This window comes from Schistocerca gregaria, chromosome 3, assembly GCF_023897955.1.
Source record: "Schistocerca gregaria isolate iqSchGreg1 chromosome 3, iqSchGreg1.2, whole genome shotgun sequence".
NCBI classification, from domain to species: Eukaryota; Metazoa; Arthropoda; class Insecta; order Orthoptera; family Acrididae; genus Schistocerca; species Schistocerca gregaria.
Window position 1 is genome coordinate 428,537,060 of NC_064922.1, and position 25,192 is coordinate 428,562,251.

Genomic DNA, 25,192 nt, shown 5'->3' on the forward strand with positions numbered 1-25,192 from the left:
TTTGTGGCCTTATTGAGTCAGAATGTTTTCTGAAAGTCAATGAAAATGATAATATGTGATTTGGCTATTTTTGGTAGGCTATGAGGTACAGTGGAACTTCAATTTTACATTCTCCAATTTTATGTTTTTGCGATTCTATGACATAAATTCATATCCTTTGTGAAAATCCCATAAGATCAATGTTAAAAATTCCGTGATTTTACATTTATTCCTAGTAAGGCTTACCTCGATTCTACATTCTTACTTGATGTCTTGCTTGATTCTGCCTGTTTTCTTCCTATTGACATATGATATGACTGAACAAATTATAAGTTGCACAAAAGACAGATGGTTCACATCATGGGTAGTGTTGGAGTTAAGGGAACATTTTAGGCAATTACAGAGCAGGGAGAACTTGAGAGAGTAAATGCTGATGTAATTCATGATCTGCATTGCCAACACAACATACAACATTTAGCTTTACCAGACAATTATGGTACAACTACCACTAGATTGCGGCAGCAATGAAAAAGCAGAACAGTAACCACCACCTTTTCTTATGCCACTTATAACTCAGTCTCATCTTTTTACATGTGTACTGTATTCATCAACAATATCGATCATCAACCTTTTAACACTGAGTGTTGAAGATGCTCAGTCAGAATCAAGGAAATGTTGGCCATTTCCAGCTAGTGAGCTCTCATCGACTGTTGACTTGTTATGTAACACTACAGCCAACACAGCAGCCACAACACACATAAAATGAGTTTGCCTGCTGGATGTGTGGAAAGGAGAGTTGCCCTTCAACAATGAGAGTGCAGAAAGGGTTGAAAGTAATTTGTGAAGTGAAGTGCTGAAAATATACTTTTCATGCAGATTATATCCTATGGCAGAGATGTCACACAGACATAAAACAAGGATTTTGTGATAGCATATTTTAAAGAGTTTTGTGTTCAGATCTGACACAATACAGTTTCAACCACTGTGTACACAACTCACATATATACTTTGCACCACACACTATAGATAGTAAAGATTGGCTGCAGGGATAGAGGCATGAAGCACAATGAACAAGGAAAAGTTTATGAACAATACACTATTGGTCACTGTGCTCGCACCACCAGAGTATCCTTCATTACCATTGGCCACTGAAGAAAACCACAAACCCCCACATGTTATATTCCAACACCTTTCATTGTACTTTACAGTTTTCTGTTTAACTCACCAAGTTTATCATGAGCCACTAAGGGCATTGAGGATAGCAAGACCCACATTCTCACCTTGTATGTCAACACACTACATTTGTAGTGTTCCACCCCAATACACTCATTACTTGTGGAAGACGTTCTTACCAAGTCCCGTAAGAGTTCGGGGAATATATGTGCATCCGCACAGAATAAGGTCATGGCCGGTATTGCCAGAACTATATACTTACATAGATGTGGTACCTGTCCGAAAGAACAGACACATTTGATGACCTGCAACCGTCTACAACGAAATAAGAATTATATTAATACCTTCAGCTGTTGATGGGCATTCATATATATCAACGGGGACAAGTGAAAATGTGTGCACCGACCAGGACTCAAACTCGGAATCTCCTGCTTACAAGGCAGACGCTCTATCCATCTGAGCCACCGAGGGCAAGGAGGATAGTGCGACTGCAGGAACTGTCTCGTGCATGCCTCCCGCGAGACCCACATTCTCACCTTGTATGTCCACACACTACATTTGTAGTGTCCCACTCCAACATACTCATTACTCATGGAAGAAATTCTTACCAAGTCCCATAAGAGTTCAGGGAATGTGTGTGGATCTGCACAGAAGAGGAAGGTCATGGCCAGTGTTGCCAGACTGGTGTCTGAAAGAACAGACACCATATCCATGTAAGTATGTAATTGGTATACAGTCTGGGTCGGAGGACTTGCTTTTATTAAATGATAAGTTGTTCCACTATTCTGATGTTTTCTGCTTCTAAGTTACTCATGGTGGCAACTGTTCTTGATTTGAATTCTGGAGTATTTACTTCGCCTTCATTTATGAAGGTATTTCAGAAGGCAGTCTTTAGTAAGTTTGTTTTGGGAACACTGTCTTCGATAGTATCTCCATTGCTGTTGTGCCAAAAAGGCATTGCTATCACGCAGAATCTTGCTGCTAGCATGCTACACATATGACCAGAATCTATCTGGATTTTCTGCCAGCTTTCAAGACAAAGTTTTGTTGTGGGAACTATTATAAGCATCTTGCATTGAAGTCTGTGCTAAATTTCGAGCTTCTGTAAAAGATCCCCAATCTTTGAGATTTTTTGTTTGTTTGAATTTGGCATGCTTTTTTCATTGTTTTCTGCAACAGTGTTTTCACCTGTTTTGTGTACCAAGGTGTATCAGCTCTGTCATTTGTTAATTTGTTCGGTATAAATCTGTCAATTGCTGTTGATACTATTTCTTTGAATTCAAGCCATATCTGGTCTACACTTAGATTGTTGATTTGGGAGGTGTGGAGATTGTCTCTCAGGAAGGTATCAAGTGAATTTGTATCTGCTTTTTTGAGCAGGTATACTTTTCATTTATTTTTGGAGGATTTGGGGGTTACAGTATTCCATATCGCTACAAGAGCCCTTTGTCCACTAATCCCTGTATCCATTTTGACGCTCGTTATTAGTTCAGGATTATTTGTTGCTAACAGGTCAAGTGTGTTTTCATAACCATTTACTAACTTCATGGGTTAACCACTCGAAACAATTTTCAGAGAATGCATTTAGCAAAATTTCAGATGATGTTTTATGTGTACCTCTGGATTTAAACATGTACTTTTGCCAACATATCGTGGATAAATTAAAGTCACCAGCAACTGTAATTGTATGAGTCAGGTATGTGTTCAGAATTAAACTCAAGTTTTTGTTGAACCTTTCAGCAGTTGTGTTACCTGTGTTGAGAGGTCAGTAAACGTATCCATTTATTATTTTATTCCGGTTGACAAGAATGACCTCTGCCCATAGTAACTCACAGGAACTATCTATCTCAATTTTGCTACAAGATAAACTTTTTCTAACAGTAGCAAACATGCCACTGCCAATTGTGTTTAGCCTCTCTTAGGTCCTTCACTTAAATTTCAGCTGACCTTATCTCTGGCTTTAATAAGCTTTCGGTGCCTATAACAATTTGAGCATCAGTGCTTTCTGTTAGTGACTGGAGCTCTAGTACATTCCCAAAACAGCTACCACAATTTACAACTGTTATACTGATGGTTCCTGGATCTACATTCTTACTGTTATGTTTGAGAAGTTTACCTGTTGCGCTCATTTTTGTGTGATTGCCACTGTTTTAAGTTTTTCTTCTTAGTTCAAGGAATGTGTCACATTCTTCTGTTCACTAGGCATGTTTTTTGGCTTTGGTTAAGAGAGTTAATTACTCGACTTTACTTATTAGGTTTTCTTTTATTTGATCCTAGTTTTAGGTTTGCAGGTCTTCAATTGTGAGCGGAAACTTTTTGGGCTTTATTACCTTTTCTGGATTGCATTTTATCCTTTTGGGGTTGTTGGCTCAGTTTTTCCTTTCAGGGACTATTTTGAGTTTTGTTTTAAAAACACAGTGACCAGAATCTAGGTTGGCTCCACTGAGGACTTTTGACATTTTGCATTTCTTTATGAAACTTCAGTTTGATTGCCACGTGATGAAGCTTGAATTCTCCGAGGTGTGGGTTTGGTGAGACATCATGTTGTATGCTTTGCATAGTTCTATCAGTCATTTTAGTTAGTTCTGTTATGTGCTGGGTAGTTTCCAACTTTTTTTTATTTTTTTTTTTATTTATTTAGATTTCTCCTCCTTCCCTGCCTGACACTGAAGCCTCCAAAAGTAGGAAATTATGTTTTTGTGGAATTTTTTGCACACCATCTTCTAGTTGGTCCCAAAAGTGCTCCACTGTTTCTTTGTCCTCTCTGTTGTCTTCTTTTATGGGGGCAAATGTCTTTGTTCTAAAAGAATTCGCGAGAATTGCTGGATGCCTGTAACTTTCTAGAACAATACTTCGGCTTAGGGTCTTCTGACCATCTTGACGTGAATACTGAAGAGCAGTTTTATAATCTGGCATCATGGTTCTGACATCTCGGAGTATTCCTTCAACATCTGATTTCCAAATGTGAAAAAATAAACTTTACTATGTAGGTGGACAAAGATGGGTGCTTGCTGTTTTTAGGCATCTTGTTGCTGCATAAGAGTGATGGCAGAATTGAGCTTTCATTGCTTCAAAAGGCGCTTGTATGTGAAACATTGAATATTCATATGGTTTTGGATTATTGTGAGCTTGTCTTTCACAGTTATGATCTTTACACGTGTTCACTTACAAATTCAGTTCTTGAAGGAGGTTAGTATAATTTCTTTCCTTTTTTTTCGAGCAGAGAGAGAAACTACCTTAACCAGTGATGACACTCTCTTATTTTTGATGATACTTTTCAGCTAGATAGGCATGTTCGTGTTGCTGTGGAACTTCAAGGCACGCGGTTGCAGCGACAGAGATTTCGGTATTTCGCCATCACGCTAGCTAAAACATTTTCACTTCATTAGAATGTATAGGACATAATATCAAGACGTTTACACGGCACGAATTACACACATACATAAATGATAGGTGTGTTATAGACCTTGATTCACCAAACCCATTACATTTCAAATGCTGATAGTGTGCGAACAGAACTGGAACACCTACGAAATGTGTTCCTGAACAAGTATTAGTCATCTCATAAAATGCAGAGATCATTAAAGATGTACAAATGACAGAACAAGGAAGAGAATGAGGACTTCAAAACGACTGCTTACCTGCCACATATCAGAAATGTTTCAGTGAAAATAGTTAGAATATCAAGAAGACATGAAGTTAAAGTAATCTTTTGACCTCCTTAAATATCTGTGTCTGTTACAGAGTTGCGCAAAGCAGGTGTTTACAGTATTTCATGTGAATGCAGCCAATCTTATTTAGGGCAGACAACTCACTCAGTGCAGGATTGCATTATCGAACATCAGTGGCATACTCCCCTTACCGAAGCAAATAAGTCTGCTACCATGTAACACTAATTCTACTGGTAATTCGATGAAATACAATGAATATATACAAAGATGAGGTGACTTACCAAACGAAAGCACTGGCAGGTTGATAGACACACAAACATACACACAAAATTCAAGCTTTCGCAACCAATGGTTGCTTTCTTCAGGAAAGAGGGAAGGAGAGGGAAAGACGAAAGGATATGGGTTTTAAGGGAGAGGGGGTAAGGAGTCATTCCAATTCCGGGAGCGGAAAGACTTACCTTAGGGGGAAAAAAGGACAGGTATACACTCGTTCACACTTACACATATCCATCCACACATACACAGACACAAGCAGACATTTGTAAAGGCAAAGAGTTCGGGCAGAGATGTCAGTCGAGGCGGAAGTACAGAGGCAAAGATGTTGTTGAAAGGCAGGTGAGGTATGAGCGGCGGCAACTTGAAATTAGCGGAGGTTGAGGCCTGGCGGATAACGAGAAGAGAGGATATACTGAAGGGCAAGTTCCCATCTCCGGAGTTCTGACACATTGGTGTTAGTGGGAAGTATCCAGATAACACGGACGGTGTAACACTGTGCCAAGATGTGCTGGGCGTGCACCAAGGCATGTTTAGCCACAGGCTGATCCTCATTACCAACAAACAGTGTCTGCCTGTGTCCATTCATGCAAATGGACAGTTTGTTGCTGGTCATTCCCACATAGAAAGCTTCACAGTGTAGGCAGGTCAGTTGGTAAATCACGTGGGTACTTTCACACGTGGCTCTGCCTTTGATCGTGTACACGTTCCGGGTTACAGGACTGGAGTAGGTGGTGGTGGGAGGGTGCATGGGACAGGTTTTACACCGGAAGGCGGTTACAAGGGTACGAGCCAGACGGTAGGGAAGATGGTTTGGAGATTTCATAGGGATGAACTAAGAAGTTACGAAGGTTAGGTGGATAGCGGAAAGACACTCTTGGTGGAATGGGGAGGATTTCATGAAGGATGGATCTCATTTCAGTGTTTTAAGCTGTGTTGTTACATCGAGGGTATGGAGTTCTAAGTTACGCATGTTGGCTGTTGTTCTTGCTTCAAATTCTGGAATATTTGCTTCACCTTCTTCCTGTGAAGGAATTTTGTAAAACCATTTAATAGTAACTCTGCTTTAGTGGCACTGTCATTAATAACACCATCATTGTTATTGCGCAGTGGAGGTATTGATTGTGTCTTGCCACTGGTGTACTTTAAGTACGACCAGAATCTCTTTGGGTTTTGTTCCAGATTTTGAGACAGTTTCATTGTGGAAACTATTAAAACCATTTCACATTTAAAGTTCATACTAAATTTCAATATTCTGTAAAATTTCTCCGATCTTGTGGATTTTGTGTTGTTTAAAATTTGACTTGCATTTTTCATTGGTACTGCAATAGTGTTCTGACCTGTTTTATGTGCCATGGGAGATCGGTACCAACTCTTATTAATTTATTTGGTAATTATCTCTCAATGGACATTGATACAAATTTCATTATTGATACAATTTCATTGAATTTAAACCACATCTGGTCTACACTTACATAGTCATAATGGAAGGCGTGGAAAGTGTCTCTTAGGAAGCTGTCAACTGAATTTTTATTTTCCTTTTTAAATAGATGTACTCTGCATTTATTTTTGGTGGATTTGGATGTTGCGGTATTCAGTCTAGTTACAACAACCTTGTGGTCTCTAGTCTTTGTATCTGTCATGATGCCCCGTATTTGGCCAGGATTATTTGTTGCTGTGAGGTCAAGTATGTTTTCACAATCATATAGACTTTGAGTGGGCTCATGAATTAGTTGTTCAAAATAATTTTCTGAGAAAGCATTCAGTGTAATTTTGGATGGTGTCGTATGTCTACTATTGACATTAAATATGTATTTTTGCCAACATATCAGAGGTAGATTGAAGTGAACATCAACTATAATTTTATGAGTGTGGTATCTTTTTGTAGTGACACTCAAAAGTTTTCTTTCAACGGTTCAGCAACTGTATTATTTGAGCTAGGGGTTGATAAAAGAACCAATTATTAATTTATTCCTGTTGACAAATATAATATCTACCCTTATGACTCACAGGAACTATCTACTTCGCCGACCGTGGTGGTCTAGTGGTTCTAGGCGCTCAGTCCGGAACCGCGCAACTGCTTCGGTCGCAGGTTCGAATCCTGCCTCGGGCATGGATATGTGTGATGTCCTTAGGTTAGTTAGGTTTAAGTAGTTCTAGGGCACTGATGACCACAGATGTTAAGTCCCATATTGCTCAGAGCCATTTGAACCATTCGAACTATCTACTTCAATTTCACTACAAGGTAAACAACTTCTGGCAGCAATAAACATTCCACCACCAACTGTATTTAATTAACCCTTTTTGAAGATGCTTAAGTCTTTTGTAAAAATTTCAATCAAACTTATTTCCGGCTTTAGCCAGCTTTCCGTATCTGTAACGATTTGAGATTCAGCACTTTCTATTGGCTCTTGGAGCTCTGGTTCTTTTCCAAAAAGGCTATGACAGTTTACAACTACAATATTGATTGTTAATATGTCTGCTCTCTTGCTGTGTTCGTCTGGCACCCTTTTAGACTGAAGGGCTTCCTGCACATTTCCAAGACCCTCTAACCTAAAAAACCAACCAATCCCCTCCATACAGTCCCTACTTCCTGTATAGCCACTTCCTGCATGTAGTGGACTCTTGACCTATTTAACGGAACCCTGAAACCCACCACTACATGGTTGCAGAAATACCTGAGCCTCTAATTTGGACCCTCCACTCAGGTTTGTATCAAAAAACCACAGTCAGTTTTGTCGACAGTACTACAAATGGTGAGTTCTGCTTTCATATCCCAAACAATAGTAGCAGTCTTTATTACTTCAGCTAGCCACCAGAAAGCAGGGTGAATCTCTTCAGGTCCCTAGTGATATACATTGTTAGTACCAACATAAGCCAGCACTTGCAGCTGGCTGCACCCTGTGCTCTTCATGGAAGTGTCTGTTCCACATCTGGAATGGCTCCTCCAGGTATGCACACAAAGTGCACATTGGATTCATTCCCCTCCTTTGTAGCCTTATTCCTAAGGAGCCCAATTAAGCATCTAACCTTGGAGCTCCCAACTACCAGTAATCCCACCGTCTTTGGATGACCTTCCTCCTATTGTTACACCATCTTTTGTTAGAAGTTGTTTTTAATGACTAATGAAGATAATCTTTATTTTTTGTAGAAATTACATGTTTCATAATATAAGATTATTGGAAAGGATTGATGAAGTTTCAAATTCCTGTACATTGGATTAAAAAGGAAGAAAAATGAGTTACACTTTGTGAGGCTGACAAGGAGTGTTACTTATCAGCCACTGAGACACAGCATTCAATTAAAGAGTAAGAAACATACAGGCAGAAAAAAATATGCTTCTTGTCTTGAACTTTTAGAGCTTTCAGATTGTTTCTCCACTAGGAGGGAATGGCAGAAGAACTACTTTATCCGGTCACCCTAGATTTCCTTTTTGAGGTTATGACAGTTTGTGGCATTTTGGTTTGTGGGTGTAAACAGCAGTAATACTGCAAAACACCATCATATGCTTTCACACAAAATCCTAAATAAAAACCTATGTCTCTAATTATTTATTTATTTATTTAATTATTTTTTAACTGTCACATACTCATAAAATTGAATGTGAAATCTACCTTGGTATTTTTTTACTTCTGTAAATAATATTTTAATCAATTATATCTATTGCTAATCAACTCACATAGCTAATCACTGAAATTAGACAGGAGGAAGAATTTCCAGGAATAATGTAGAGAATAGTTGATTTCATGACCCTAACAGTTTGTGGATACAAGTATATTGTTTGAGTGTGCAATGCTTTTTGGTGAAAAGATACGTAGCATATTTTTACAAGATGCAGGAATGAAAATCTCACACACACTGTAGATTCAAAGTTAATGTAACTTTGAATATCATTTGACGACACTTGCATTGTCAGATCTTTCTGAGTTCAGTATTTGTCCCCAATCAACTCATAATATGTTGGTATACTGTTATGGTTTTCAATTTTTTCACAGATAATGTTTCTTTTTTGTGTAACTCTCCTTTGCACTTTTACAGGGTGTACATAAAGTCCGGGAACACTTTCAACTATTTATTGCACAAGAACTGAACATTGTACAGACATAATACATATTGCATTTTGAAGAGAAATTCTGAAAGCGTTTTTTACAAACATTTGATATGTGAACCATGAGTGACCCAGCAGATGTGAATAAGGTAATAAAATTCTTGCCATACCCGTCCCAACATGGCATCGTCATATGACAAACGCTTCCCATATTTTCTCATGGAGCTATCACATGGTAGAGGCGGTACATACACCAGATCTTTAATATGTCCGCACAGAAAAAGGTCACATGGAGTGAGATCTGGTGATTGGGGAGGCCATTTCATGAAACAGCTGTCCCCTTCTATAGCACGGCAGGTCCATTGATGCATCAGTTCCATGTTCAGGTACCCCTGAACTTCACGATGAAAATGGGATGGAGCCCCATCTTGCTGAAAGATGAACAGAGAGTCTGATTGCATTTCATGCATAGCCATTGCTGCAAAATGTCCAAGTAGGAATATCCAGTGACAGCACTCTCAGCAAAGAAGAATGGCCCACACAGTTTTCGACGAGACAAGGCACAAAACATATTAACCTTTGGGGAATCACATTCAAATTCAATGCGTTTGCATGGATGCTTTGTACCCCAGTTTCGACAATTATGCCTGTTCAATTTCCCATTAGTGGGAAAAGTGGCTTCACTGCTAAAAATTAAGTGATCAACAATGCCATCCCCATCTCATTCAATTGTTGCAACTGCGAATAAAACTCAAAACGCTCGTCTTTGTCGTTGTCATTGAGCTATTGCACTAGTTCCAATTTGAATGGTTTCTTAGACAGCTTCTGTCGCAGGACTTTCCACACTGTCATTGGAGCCATTTTGAGTTCACAGGATGCACAACACATCGATTTCTTTGGATTCCTTATGAATGTGTCTCATAGGTGCTCCATATTCACTTCACTCACACTGGGACATCCGCTTCACTTTCCCAGGCACAAGCAACCCATCATAACGAATTTGTTATGCCAGTGGTAAATGCCCTTGTTAATGGCTTCTTACTGTACATGGTTCTAAACATCCATTGAACAGTTGTAGCACACTTGTTTTTGGCAAACTCCAACACACAAAAAGCTCACTCCGCACCTGAACTTCGACATGTTTGCGACTAGCGCTAACTATCGGCAAATTACCAAACTATGCTGTGGTGGTATACATGAAAAGAACTTTCAGAGTTTCTATTCCAAATGACATATGTTTGATATCTGTACAATGTTTAGTTCTTGTGCAATAAATAATTGAAAGTGTTGCTGGACTTTATGCACACCCTGTATAAATGGGGTTTTGTATTATTAGTTGAAGAATTCAAATGGCTATAAAAATGCCTATGTTGATATTTCTCTCCTTCTCTCTCATTGTATCTTATGGTGGTCCAAGAACAATTTCTATCAGCACTTTCCCCATACATATTTATTTTTGTGGCATTACATCTACAGTTGCAATTCTAGAAACAATATCTCACAACTGATGTCTTTTACAACTTAAGAAAGTATATTGAAATTTTTAAGGTATTATGACTGTACCAAAAAGAACATACCCTTGAGAAAACTATGAAATTATTAGATAGAATGACTAACCAACAATTTCCTTTAATGAGTCAAACATTTTTATTGTTGAGGTCCTACTTTGTCTAACGCCTTCCCAACATCTTTGTCTCCCCATAACCTTACAGCAGAGGGATCCATTGTATTCTTATTTCCTCCCCGAGGAAAAACTAACAGTTCAAAAGCTAGGATTATTTCTTGTACTTTTATTTGTGTCTATCAGAAGTACTAAGAATTTGGTCTCCTGAAGAAGTAGGCTACTGGCAGCCATTCTGTCCTGTAAGAAGATATCATAATAAGAAATATTCCTTTCCTCCCTTTCTGGGAGACAAAGGAAGTTCTGCTCCTCAAAACTAGCATTTTTCTCACCTTCAATTACTCATATTTCTGCAGTTATGTTGTATGCAAGAACTATTTTTGATATTATTTGATTCTAGTTTCATTATTGAGATTTGTTTTGTTTGTAGATGCTTATGTAGAGAACTATAGGTCTTCAGACTCCTCCAATAAACAAATGCTTCAGGTACTGCATTGGTATGAATGTGGATCATATGCACAAGCAATCCATTATGAGTCTTGTACATTACTGCAGGATCTACTGCCTACTATCAGTTATTTGTTACTTAGTCCACCATTCATGTGATCATAATCTCTTCTCTAATACAAGCATTGACAATGTTTGCAGGTGAGAACTATCTCTAGAAGGGGTCTTGATAACCATGTGGATTAACTGACAGCCATATCTTGTAATTTTTCCTACTTTTCATTACTCATCTTCCTACTTATGTCATTATTTCTGTTTTTGCACTTTTTCACTACTAATTTATTAGCTCACCTCTGTTGAAGCATCATAAGTCTCTTGAATTATGCATATTTATTTCTTTAATTTAGTGTTACAATTTATTTCTCTCTTTCAGTTTTGTTAGTTTTTTTATACTACACTCTTAACTTTCTCGTGAAAGCTAAGGTTGTTTGTTAATTTTTTCCTTTATAGAATGTGTGATGTCTTGTAATTTCAGTATAGCTTGTTTTAATTGTATTATCTTCTTGAATTGTTTTTATCTTTCATCAACTTTTCCTTTCCGTGTAGATCAAAGTGTTTAGACAGAAATGCTGGAGCTGAAAATCTGAACTAATAGATGTATTTACCTACTTGCTGTTATCAGTGTGATCATCACTTATTTTCTTCTCCAAGCTCTTCTTCATCTTTTTGTTATGGTAGTTATGTTTATGTTTGTAATGTTTATCATGTTTCAGCTGTTTTCTTCTCATTTTAAGATAAAATTCTGTAATTTAATTAGTTTGAAAATTTTTTGTACTTACAGACTGTTCATCGTGGGATTGATTACAGTAAGAGATTGGCAGTTGCTAAAGCTCAAGCAACTGAAGCACTTGAAATGGATTTCCAGCATCGATTGCAGAAATTTAGTTTCCTTGCAAGGTTCAAAGGCCCCTTTGTGATGAATACAAAATCTGCTTTGTGTAAGTGTAAAAATTGTGTCATACAATGTGTCATTCTCTTTCTCTCTATATTTTACTTTATTTAAAAATACTAATGCACGTGGAGTGACAGAGGTAACTGTAACATCATAAGATATGTTAATTTTTCATACATCTTGTGGCAGCCACAGACATAAGCACTGCAAATGCAGACAACATAGTCAATGGGCTGACATTCGTCCGTGCATGCCCCCGCGCAAAAGTTCCATTAGGCCAAATCAAGGCAACGACGCATGCAGGACACAAAGAGAGACACCAGTCCAGTACGAGCTAGCAGCTGTTACTCAATGGACATTTGCGACGTCCTGTGATCTCTCTAGCTACACAGTCCACATAGTTGAGCGCAATGCGCGCTTCTCACATTTGTATATGCAAATGGGGTAGCCCCCACCCATTCACTGCATTTCTTGCACTCACGAATTGAACGGCATGCACAAATGAGACAACATTCACATGCTAAAGCGGACGTGTGTCCATTGTCTTCCTTGGCCACGAGTCTGTACTACGCACTCAGTTACTGAGGAGTGCATACCCTCTGGGACCAGTGGACGAGCCATTTGGCGCAGTCATGTGAGCGCTCCTGGGACATTTACAGTGTATTTATTGTAACTTTTCAGTCTATTTATGTTGCTGAGAATAAATGTGTTGTGCGTAATGACATGTATTTAATTACTGTTACCTGTGCTTACGGCTTGGACGTGAGCATGCTAGTGAGCTGGCCCACAGTAAGACAGTTTTGAAAGTGACCATGAACCATGCGTCTCTTGCTTCAGTGGTGACCCCCACGTGATCGTTTGTAGGCAAAAACATGTGGTGGAGGACTCTATTGGCATGAGTGACCAGGAATCATGAGCGGACTCACTTTCAAATGTTGCCTGTAACCTCATATGGACAATATTTATCCTTTTTGTATGTGTATTCTTTGTGTGTGTCTCAGTACTTTTAGTGTGTCCCTTTTGCATGAGATGTTAATGCAGTAGTACAACAGTGACTGTAGATAATCTTCAAAGGCGACAAGAAGAGCTATCGGCATGTAATCAGTTGCTGGAAAGCAAGCTGCTGGCAAGTCCCAAGCGCACACTCTCTGCCCACCCAGAGGCAGCCCATGAAAATTTGCACATGCTAAACAGTGGCACACTGCTGCCCTCCACTGCCACTGGAGCAGCAACCAGCACCAGACCTTTTGGCCCAGCGACCCAGTCATGTGCTTTAGTCAAGTGGAGGCAGTTTTTCTAATATTGCAGGTGACCTCACAAAATATGGACATGTTGTGAACTAACTGCAACAGAATTACACAGCCGAAGTACAGGACATAACAATCACACCAATAGCACAATCCTTCTACAAGCGGCTTAAGGACGAATTGATTTGCAGGATTTCACTGTCCAAGGTGCAGCGAGTACAGCAACTGCAGCACCAACAAGAATGCGGCAACCGGTGCAGCTAGACACTGTACTGTAGTAGACCTGGCAGAGAGGATGCCCAAGACGCTGGCAATAGCACCAAGCATGACATCCGCAGCCACCTATGAGCTCTTACCCTCACCAGCCACTCTTACTCTGCGACAACACACTCCTACCCCAGCCCTGGCAACAGATACAGACCATCAGCATCTCATGCACGACTTGGTAAACCAAGTGACAGCACACAGATCGACTGGTTGACATGATCACAGAAGGATGGCAGTAGGTATTGCAGTAGCAGCAGTTCAGGCTATGGGTGGTGCAGCTCGCATGGTCAGCACTGCAGCAACAGCCACTTTTAACAGTACTCCACTGATGTCAGAGCAAAAGACTCCAAACGGCATCTGGTGATATGCCTGTTTTATCAGCAAAGTGAGGAAGTGCTGAACCCCACGCTCACATCCAAACTCCAGCTCTGACCAGACCTAGATGCATCCGCTTGCAGTGCTAGTCCCATGATTGTGCAGTCATCTCCTCCCCAGTGAACTTGGAAGACATTGCACAAGAACAGGAGGATGATGGAGAACTGGACAACTTCTGACATGAGTCTTCCAGCAGCCTACGTCTAGAACTGGTGCCCACCCCTTGCTCCTCACATAAGATTTGGTTTGACATTATGACAGGTGTGCATCGCTGGTTTCTCCAGAAAAATTTCAGTGCAGCACTTTAGACTCCGTCCACAGGTTATCACATCCCAGTGCAAACAGCACAGAGTCAACCGCGACAGCATGTTTTGTCTGGCCTGGACTCTGAAAGGATTGTCATTAACGGTAATGCATAAGTGCTGCATGCCAGCGCACCAGAGTCAGGAGAGACACCCACATGCTCTGGTATGTAATGGTATCATCGAGTGTCTTTATTGGACACTGAAGGTGTCCCTGATGTGCCATGACAGCACCTGGATAGAAGCACTATCGTGAGTGACACCAAAGGAAGAGATCAGCGTCTCACCTGCGGACCTCGTCTACTGTCAGTTACTCTCCATCCATGGAGAAGTCAAGGAGGAAGTACCACTGCCACATGACACCTTGGCGCCGCCACTAGCAAAATGCCTGCGCAGTCCCATGAATGGTGTGTGACACACCCACTGACGTGGCACGGCGCCTCCAAAGTCTTTGTCCATGTAGACCTACAGTATTGCCTGCATGTGACGCTGTGCACAGGTGCGATACAGCTACCATTTCAGCTGCTCTACTTGGAACCACATCGCGTGATAACTTATGGGGGAAGACGTTGGCGATCGAGTATAATGGTAGGCTGGCCAAAGTATCTATCAACAGGGTCAAACCAGCGGTACGTCTTGACAGAACCCACCACTGTGCACTTCTACAACCCTGCGCAAGACTTGGTAAAAGGCAACACTCCGCACACAACTGGCCAGGCAGAGCTCATCCCAGCAGTTGCCAGGTATTCACGTGCACTGCCAGCTGTCACCAAGCAGCACCGTGCACTTCAGTCTACCCAAACTCCATTCAGACAGCTGACCGGACTGTGCACACCAGCCAGCCCCACCACAGCAGCCAGTTGACTACATCTTGCTTGCCAGCCACCGTGTTTGCTTCAAATGTTCCTGGTGCATCATAATAACGTCACGTTGCACACAGCAGCATGCATGCACACTGCACGCCACCTTTTACTGAGACCCTGTCACCAGCAGGCCATTTCACCAACTTACAATAAATCTCCATTCGAGCTCTGGACTTTGCTACCCGTGCCACCCGGTACGTCCACCACAGCCCCAAATGCCGTGTTCCCAGCTCCTATGACACCTCATTAATGCATGTTAAATTCTCTGTGTCTCTGCTGCGACAGGGGGGGGGGACTGTCTTTTTAGGAAGAGTACGTCTCTGCGAAAATTTTGTTTAGCTTTTTTCCCACAGTTAACAAGACCTTGTTTGTATGCATATGAACTGAGTGTGATGAACAGTGCATCTTATCTTCACCCAAGCTTCATTTCTTATTCTTCGTAGCAGTTAACCAGAATTTGTTCATGTGTCAGTGTTCTCCAAGCCGACATCTGCTCAGTAGATCTGCAACCACTCATCGCTATAGACATTTCCTGCACAGTGCTGTTCTAGATGGCTACGCAGAAACAGACCCACTCTGCTAGCTTCTTGTGACGTCACACACTGCCACTTCATGCTCGTGCTGATGTCATGCTCCGTTGCCATTGCACTGACACTGACATCACCACAAGTGTGTGAAGCACAAACATATGCTGGTCACAAATGGAGCATTTTTGCCTCTCGCACTTCTGAACTTCGCTCACCAAGGGGATCTGTGTGGCAGCCTCAGACAGCAGCACAGCAATTGCAGACGAGACTGTCTACGGGCCGACATTCGTCTGAGCATGCCCCTGCTATGAAGTACAGTTAGGCCAAAGCACACCAATGATGCAGAGCTGATGGGCACGCAGGAGACAACAGGGTACATACAACCCGGGAGATCCGAGAAAAACCGGGAATTTTTTCATCTGGGAAAAGACTGGAAAAAACCTGGGAATTTTTTTAGAATTTTGGGAATTTTCCATTGTTTTTGTTTTCAGTTAAATTTTTGTAATTTTGACTGGTAAGAACCGATACTCTAACAAAGGATATTACTGTTTCCCACTACTGCAGAATAATACTTAAAAAAAAAAATCTTAATTTCCATTGGATATGAGTCATATACAACAAAACCCAGTGCTCATACTAGCGCCTGCCAACAGAAAAATGTTTCAAAGGCTTTAGGGATACTCCAGTGCTTTGTATCAACTAATTGCCTCCGATGAGCTTGATGTCACAACTGTTTACATTTGATTCGTGACATGAGCTATGACTGGCTTAGAAAAGTGCATCACAAACTCGATTTCAATGCTTCGTAAAGTAACATGCGATGTTTGGTGGAATACAAATTTGTACTTTCATAAAATGAAAATATGCAGCATACATGGTGCTGCACATCAAAGATCTTTCCAAAACGTGTGTTTTTTAAATTGTAATTTGGTTTTCCAAATAGCTGGGAAATTATATGCTGGTGTATAAAACCATAACCATTCAAAAGATAAGTTTTACTGTTCTGAGGAAAAGTATACTGTTACTTAACATGGAAAAAGTGTATTTTCACCAGGGAAAAAATGTATTATTAACTGGGAAATCCATGGAAAATCCGGGACTTTTTTTTCCATGTGTACACCCTGTTATGAAATTGGAAGCAGCATATTTCTTGAGAGCCCTTTTGTAACCAATCCCATTACTAAATGAAATATCATCAAGTGACATGTGCTTTTTATAAAACAGCGAATGGATACAATTGTGAAGTACTTGTCATAAGATGGCAGTACTAAACCTTCTATATTTCTTCACTGTATAATTTACAGGTTCCTTCTTGAATATATCTGACCTATCAGGTGGACACACAGTACCAAAGAATGTGTGCTCATATACACAGCATCTGTTGGCTGAGGGACCATAGAATCTTGTAACTACTATGTCGAACACTTTTTTAAAAATACAGTACACTGAAAATAGAACTAAGCACACCAGTCTTTAATTCCATGAGGTTATAGACCATCAGAAAGATACAAAATAAAATTTATGATAATATTGTACGAATTAACAGCAAGATAATGGTATGAATTTTCTAATAGAGAATACCAATTGTAGATTCGGGCATCAGTGACCCCTCTTTTAACGTGTGCATCTATACTGTTCATGTCTCATTGTGGTGTGTAGCACAGGGTACTTCTGGTACCACTATTGTCTTGCCCCTGTCCCTGTTCCAATCACGAATGGTGTGTGGGATGAATGATTGTCAGTAAACCCTCACGTGGGCTCTAATTTCTCTGGTTTTCTCATTTAGATTGTTTTACAGGAGGAGTAATTTGTCGACTGATTCTTCTGAGAATGTAACTCTCTTCAGGATGCACAATGTGTCTTTCGTATTGCCTTCTGCTGAAGTTTGCCGGACATCTCCGTATCACTCTTGCACCAACTAAACAACCCCATGACAAACTGTGTGTCACTCTTTATTGCATCTTCTCTTTATCTTCTCTTTCTTTTCTTCAAATCCAACCTGGTAAGGATCCCATGTTGACATGTAAGTCATCAATCCTCTGAAGGTCTTATGGCATTGCTGCTTTCTTACAGACATATGCATTGTCTATGAACAGCAGTAGAATTTCTGGCATTATGCACTAGATCATTTATATAAGTTGTTGTTGGTAGTAACACCCTTATCACACTTCCTTGGGTACTCCTGCAATCACCTTTAAATCTGTAAATTTTCTTCCATTGAGAATGACTTGTTGAATTCTGTCGGCAAGGAAGTCCAGAATCCAATCACAAATATGGTGGTAACCTCATATTTTCTTCACTAAATGACAGAGCAGAACTGTATTGAACCTCCTTCAGATGTCAAAGCATACAGCTCTAAGCTGGGCACAACTGCCTTCAGCATTCTGAATGTCATAGACAAACAGAGGGAGGTGAGTTTTGTCCAATTTATGTTTACAGGATCTATATTGATTTTTGTTCTCCAAAAAGGTATTAATATATGAATGTAAAACATGATTTTATGACTCTAGAATACAGTGATGTCAGTGATGCATAGCTTGAAGCATAATGAAGAAACTTAATTTGCAAGTTCTTTCTGATGCATTCTGCCACTATAGCTTCCAATGCAGGTAGTCTACAAAAGCAGTAGACATGTTCAGGTTATTTACGCCGATAAATCCCCCCCCCCCCCCCCCCCCCCCTGCTGAAATTGGCTTCTAATCTGTCCTTTTATTATAGAGTATTTTAAAATATTTTGAGGAGTGGTAGTACTCACCAAAACAAGAAAAGGTCTAATAAACATGGATTCAGAAGTATGTACTTTCCTTTCTGAGAGCTGTACACTTGTTCATAGTGGGTGAAAACCGAGTCCAATATTGAGGGAGATAGCAGTACCCATTGCAACATAAAAAGGACCATTACACATGTGTGTGGAAACTAATACTTTCTGCCAGCTGTACACTTGTTCATAATAGAAGCTCTGCCCAACATCCTTTCATGACACATAGGAAGTGCTCAATGTGATGTCCATCCGTGGCAATTCATCCCTCTGACTTTCAATATAAGGAATCATGCATACTTTGAAATACACATGGTAGTTTTTGTAAGTGCTGGCATGCATAGAAGATGTAGTATGTGGACATCATTGATAGGGGTGGTGTAAACTGATGCCTTTAAGTGTCCGCATGACCAAAGATCTAGGCAGTTGCAGACTGGGGAATAGAGAGCGTCTCCCTGACCTATCCACTGGTCTTGCAATGTCAGTGTCAGATGTTTACACACACTGCAAAGGAAATGTGCTGTTGCACCACTGTGCATAAACTGCATCTGGAATCTTTGCTATCATGGCACATCCCCCAACAACATAAGTGAAACATTAACAAGAAATTGTTGATCAACCCCATTTAATGTTTGTTGTAGGATGTATGGTGTTGTAGGATGTATGGTCACAGTAATTTATCACCAGGAACACCTGCCTGTATATTGATGGAGAAATGATGCTGATGCCCTCTTTCTGCAAATGCATAGCAATTTTCATCAGCTCACATATGCTTGTTAGGAAAGTTTACATACTCTCTCTTGTGAATCTGCCTCATTGGTAAACAAAATCTCTGACGAAAGCAGTGGATCTGGAGCACACTTCTGCAATAGCCAGTGTCATAACTGCAATGTGCTCTACATTGTTCTTCTGACCTTAGTGCTTAGACACACTGAAGATGGTAAGGATGCAGCAATTCTTTGTGTAGGACCACCCAGCAAAAGGATGACTTATGCCTTCTGCTGCTGCCAATCGCCACACACTAGTTCTAAGTCTTTCATCTAGTAAATGTAGCACATGCTCCTCCATCTGAGGTGTGTGGACTGACCAAGGCCACCCACTGCTCACTTGTGGCTTGTTAGAGAACCCATGTCCTTTAAGATGCTGAAAAATTTGGCCAAACAGCATATCAGATGGTGCTTTGCAACGTGGATATTTTTCCAGGTAGAGGCCACTAGCTCGGAGGCCACTTCTATTTGCTAATTCATAGCAGAAAATCATATTTTCCATCTTACTTGTGGAGTAGTACACTTCCATTTCTAATATGTGAAAGAGTAAAGAAAATGTACTGAACCATTTCTGTACAAGGTTGTGCAAACATCACAATAACAGTAAACATATGGTAACAATTAAGCCATGTTTGTAAGTAGATTTATTTATTTAACATATGGGGGCAACAGCAGATATTGAGAAATACATATAGTTTACAATTATACATTTATGGATTTAGGCACAAAACTAATATGTTCAATTCTTAAAGTTAATAACTGAATAATTTTAAAACGAGGACATTTAAAGTATAAAATTAGGACTGTTAATTCAAACAGATACATTTAGCCAGAGTTCAACATCTGTTGAATGAAGCCAGTTGATAGCAGAGTGAGCAGCGTTAATAAAGTTAATGAATGGTTGTGGGTACTTTCTGAGAGAGCAGCCTCTGACAATATGCTGAACAGTTTGTTTTTGGACCCCACTACCACAAGCAGGAGAGTCCTGGAGTCCTCAGTTGTGCATCAGGGCATTGCATCTGAAGTGACCAGTTCTTATCCTGTTCAGTCATGTCACTTCTCTTCATATCAAATCCTGGTAGAGTGGCAGATGGATCTTGAACACCTTGATGTTCTATTGTTGCAGCTTTCCATCTCCTGTATCTCGTTTCTTTAATGTCAAATTTCTTTCTTCTCTGTATCTCCAAGGACAAAAGTTCTCTGCGACTAATATGGCTGATATATCTTCAGTTTTGGTCGGTGATTCATTGTTGACCTCAAGGAGAGCTCCCCTACACTAAAGAAACATGTGCATGTCATGTGTACTTTGCTTCTTAATCCAATGATAAACTCTCACAGCAAACATAAATAGCTCCAATGAAACTGAAGTTGTTAGTGGAAAGTAATTGATTGTAAATATGTAAGATATGGAAATGAAGAATCTCCCCAAATATTTAGTGCCAGTCTACTTTAGGATCAATGGAAAGAGGACCTTCAATGCAAACATCATGAATGTGAAGCTTGATATATTTCTATACTTTTTCTCCAACATTTTGAAATCAACTTGTATTTAAGAAACATTGACATAAATGGGAAGAATGTTGGATAACTGCTGTGGTTAAAATGTAAGATACTAGAATGAAGCTAATGCAACTACTGTACTGCTAAAATTGTTATAAAATATTTTCATTGAGGCATGAAATTAGAGAGCGACTTCATGTCTTTTACTGTCTTTTCTGAATAGACAGCTTCAAATTTCTGTAATGCACTAGTACTGGATTTTGAAGGGTACTGAAGGTGCAGCTATTATATACCTTATTCTTTGTGGTTATGTTTTAGAGTAATAGGTGGGACAGGCAGGGAGAAATATTGCTTGTGTAGCATGTGAAAAAGCATTTTCTTGTTGGTGTACAGACCAAAAAGCACTATGGAACAAAACTCTGACCTTTCCATCTCTAACTATTCAGATTTAATAACTATTTACACATTTGCTATGTTAGTAGACTTTAGTTGAATTTATCGATACCTATGTTGGCTTTGTACTGTAATGTAATGATACGGTGTATGAAATTATACGTGAGCAAACAGAACACTGACAATATTTCTTTTGCAGTTATGTTAGTTGTTTCTGCAATGTATGTTTTGAAAGCAAACTGATCTGTAGCGTACCCTGAGGTCTAGGATAGATTGGAAGGTGACAGTTTGGATGTTAGTTGGCAAAAGCAATGAATGTGAGTAAAAAATCTTAGATGAGGTGACATACTGATCTGTAGCATAGTTCGATGTCTGGGTTAAGGTGAAAGGAGATAATTTGGTTGTGAGTTGATGAAGCAGTGTCAAATTCTTCACTTACAGCCCTCCCCCCCCCCCCCCCCCCCCCCAAATTCACAGAGAACCATACCAGTCATCTAATACATATATGACAAATTTAAGATAAACAAGAGATAAGTAAGTTTTTTTCCAAGAATGTGATGGCATTGGCTGTAAATCCTCAGCTAACATAATTCGCTGAAAAGAAAGAAACAGTCTAACACATTGTTAGTTGGGAAACACAAGTATAGATTGAAATCAGAAAGGCCTTTTTTTCTTTGATGCACAGTAACTCCTTTTCTTGCTGTGTGTGAGTTGTGTCTTAAATGATCTGTTGAGTTTAGGTGACAGTAATTTATACGTGTGTAGTACTTTGTGTGAGGGACCTTATGGCAATCTGAATATATTAACTGTGATTGAAAGGCTTTTCTGTTTTATCTCTCTTTGACTATAGTAATGTTGTATGTTGTAGTTCCTAGAGTGGTCTGCAACTCTTGTCAGGTAACATATGGCGGTGTATTGCATATGAATCAGATTCTGAAGAAAAACTAAAGACATGCTGCTTGTCATTTGCTTGTGCTTTTTTGTGAAAACTATGCATCTTTATGTTGAGCTACAACACTTGAAGGCCTGTTACAAAAAATACAGTGGTACAGATTGTGTAGTATAGATTATAATCAGCACTGTACATTAAATATAATTGTGAGTGACTTATAATGCTTCTTAAAAGCGTGAGTTTGTCAAATTAATAGAGCCAGCAGCTAATGGACATCTCTGGCAAATGGAAAAAGCTGGGTCTGTGGACTAGGAACTTTTGGGAGAAACGTTAGGCAAGGGAGGTGATGTTCTCTGTGCATAGCCACGTTTTCCAAAAAGCTGTACAGGCCAACACAGTAAAAGCAGATGTAGGCATCACAACAACTACCACAACAGCAGCCAGGCTATAGTAACCTGTTGACATCAAACATCAGAACAGACAGTATGAAGTTAAGATATTTTGTCTTTATAATGGCAAGCTCACATCGCCATAACATCAGGCGACTTTGAGCAACAGACTCTCCTGTGGGAAGTATTTGGTGATGCGGGTTATGATTGTGAAGTCTTGTACTTTGTTTGCTTTCACACCTTTGCGTGAAAACTGAAACAGCCAGGTCAGTATCTCAGGCAACAACTATGTAAGGTAATGTCGATACCATAAAGACAAATGACGACAACACCACACATGGAGATGCATTCTCAATCAATTTGCAACTTGCATCTGAAGGCTTGAGCAACTAAAACCAAATATATTACGAAAAGGACAAATGACGACAACACCACACATGGAGATGCATTCTCAATCAATTTGCAACTTGCATCTGAAGGCTTGAGCAACTAAAACCAAATATATTATGAAAAGGATAGATTTCTATACACCATATAGTGGAGACATTGAGTTGCAGACAGGCACAACAAAAAGATTTATACATTTGAGCTTTTGGCCAAAAGGCCTTCATCTAAAGTGCAAAATATATGCACACTCACACAGCCACAACTCGCACACACATGACCTCTGTCTCTGACAGCTTAAGCCAGACTACATACAGCAACTGTGTGTGATGGGAGATGCAGTCTGTGGGTGAAAGGGTTAGGAAGAGATTGGGATGAGGAGGGGGAGGAATAACAGATTAGGGGTAGGGGAAGGTGCAATGCTGCTTGTGGGTCATGTTGGGGACAGAGTAAGGTTCCTTGGTGCAGTTTGAGAGGTTGGCGGGAAGGGGGCAGAAAAGGAGAGAAATAGTGGAGGGGGAAAAACTAGTGGGTGCGTTGGTGGAATGAAGGCTGTGTAATGCTGGAGTGGAATCAGGGAGGACAATAGATGGGTGAAGGAAAGGGACTAGTGAAGGTGAGGCCAGGGGGTTACACAATCGTAGGATGTATTGCAGGTAGAGTTTGCACCTGCACATTTCAGAAAAGCTAGTGTTGGCAGGAAGGATCCAGATGACTCAGGCTGTGCAGCAGCCATTGAATTCAAGCCATTAAAGATTCTGAAGAATAAATTATAGATGTGATAAGAAACATAAGAACACAAAAATGGTTGGTTGAAGATTACAGATTAGCTATAGAGAAACAGAATAGGGCAAGAATGAAATTGTTACAAAGAGAAACCAGAAATAATGCAGAACAATGTAGAGAATTTAGTAGAAGAGCTAACAGACTGTGCAAGAGAAAGGAAAGAGAGTGTACTATGAATAAATTTCAAGAACCAGAAGGATGAAAGGAACAGAGTGAAATTAGAAAATTCTATCATGCTGTTGGCAAAAATAAGGCGTAGATTTCATCCAAAAATAAATACATACTTGAGTATAGGTGAGAAAATGATAAGAGAGGGAGGACAGATAGTGGGCAGATGGGTAGGCGCACTAAATACCAGCCTAGAAGAAGAACAGGCAGCCCCACAGGAAGAGAGAGGGGAGCTGGAAGTAGAAACTAATGCAGTAAAGTCAGTGCTGTAAGAGGTTTCTCTGGCTGTCCACAAGATGAAAAACAATCAAGCTCCCAGTGATGACTGCATGATCCCTAAATTAATTAAAAAACTAGTGAAGGTACTGTAATAAAGGAAATGTGCACACCAATATTGGATGTAGGAAACTGAAACCGTGTCAGATAAATGGAAAACTCTAATAATAATCGCCATTTATAAGAAAGGAGATAGAATATATTGTGAAAACTACAGAGGTATAAGGTTACTAAGCATGATGTATAAGATCTTCAAACGTATACTAAAAGAAAGGATTCAGAAGTGCACAGAAGGCATACTTGGGGAATATCAGTGTGGTTTTTGCCCAGACTGCACTTCATTTTCATCAATTTCAAACAAGTCTCTATAAATTGGCAATGAATATACAATATGCTAAGAGAAGTAGCGAATGTGCTAAACTAGTTAATCTAATAAATCTAATCAGAATGCAGTGATAGAGATGAGAGCAAATATGAAGACATTTAATAGTGTAAGTTGAAGTTTTATCTTTAATAAAGGAATGAAGTAAGATGATAACTTCTCCACTGTCTAATTGAATATAGCCCTGCACATTGTAGTATAAAAAACAATAAAAGAGGCAACATACTTATGAAAACTAAATCTACATGGTTACTCTGCAAATCACATTTAAGTGCCTGGCAGAGGATTCATTGAATCACCTTCACAGTTCTCTATTATTCCAATCTCGTATAGCATGCGGAAAAGTATATTTTCCCGTATGAGCTCTGATTTCCCTTATTTTATCGTGTAATTGTTTCTCCCTATGTAGGTCAGTGTCAACAAAATATATTCGCATTCAGAGGAGAAAGTTGGTCATTGGAGTGTCGTGATAAGATTCCATCACAATGAAAAACGCCTTTCTTTTAATGATGTCCAGCCCAAATCTTGTATCATTTCTGTGACACTCTCTTCCATATTTCGCGATAATGCAAAACGTGCTGAATGTGCTGCCTTTCTCTGAACTTTTTTGATGTACTTTGTCAATCCTATCTGGTAAGGATCCCACACCACGCAGCAGTATTCTAAAATAGGACAGACAAGCATAGTGTAGGCAGTCTCCTTAGTAGCTCTGTTACATTTTCTAAGTGCCCTGCCAATAAAATGCAGTCTTT

General features: G+C 39.8%; 1 protein-coding gene across 1 annotated transcript in view; it reads left to right on the forward strand.

Annotated features, from left to right (window-relative positions):
- LOC126354627 (uncharacterized) overlaps positions 1–25,192 on the forward strand; it is a 276,170-nt gene that overhangs the window by 178,859 nt on the left and 72,119 nt on the right. The window contains exon 11 of the mRNA XM_050004393.1: positions 12,054–12,210. Coding sequence (XP_049860350.1) covers positions 12,054–12,210 — 157 coding nt within the window. The remainder of the gene's footprint in view (positions 1–12,053; positions 12,211–25,192) is intronic.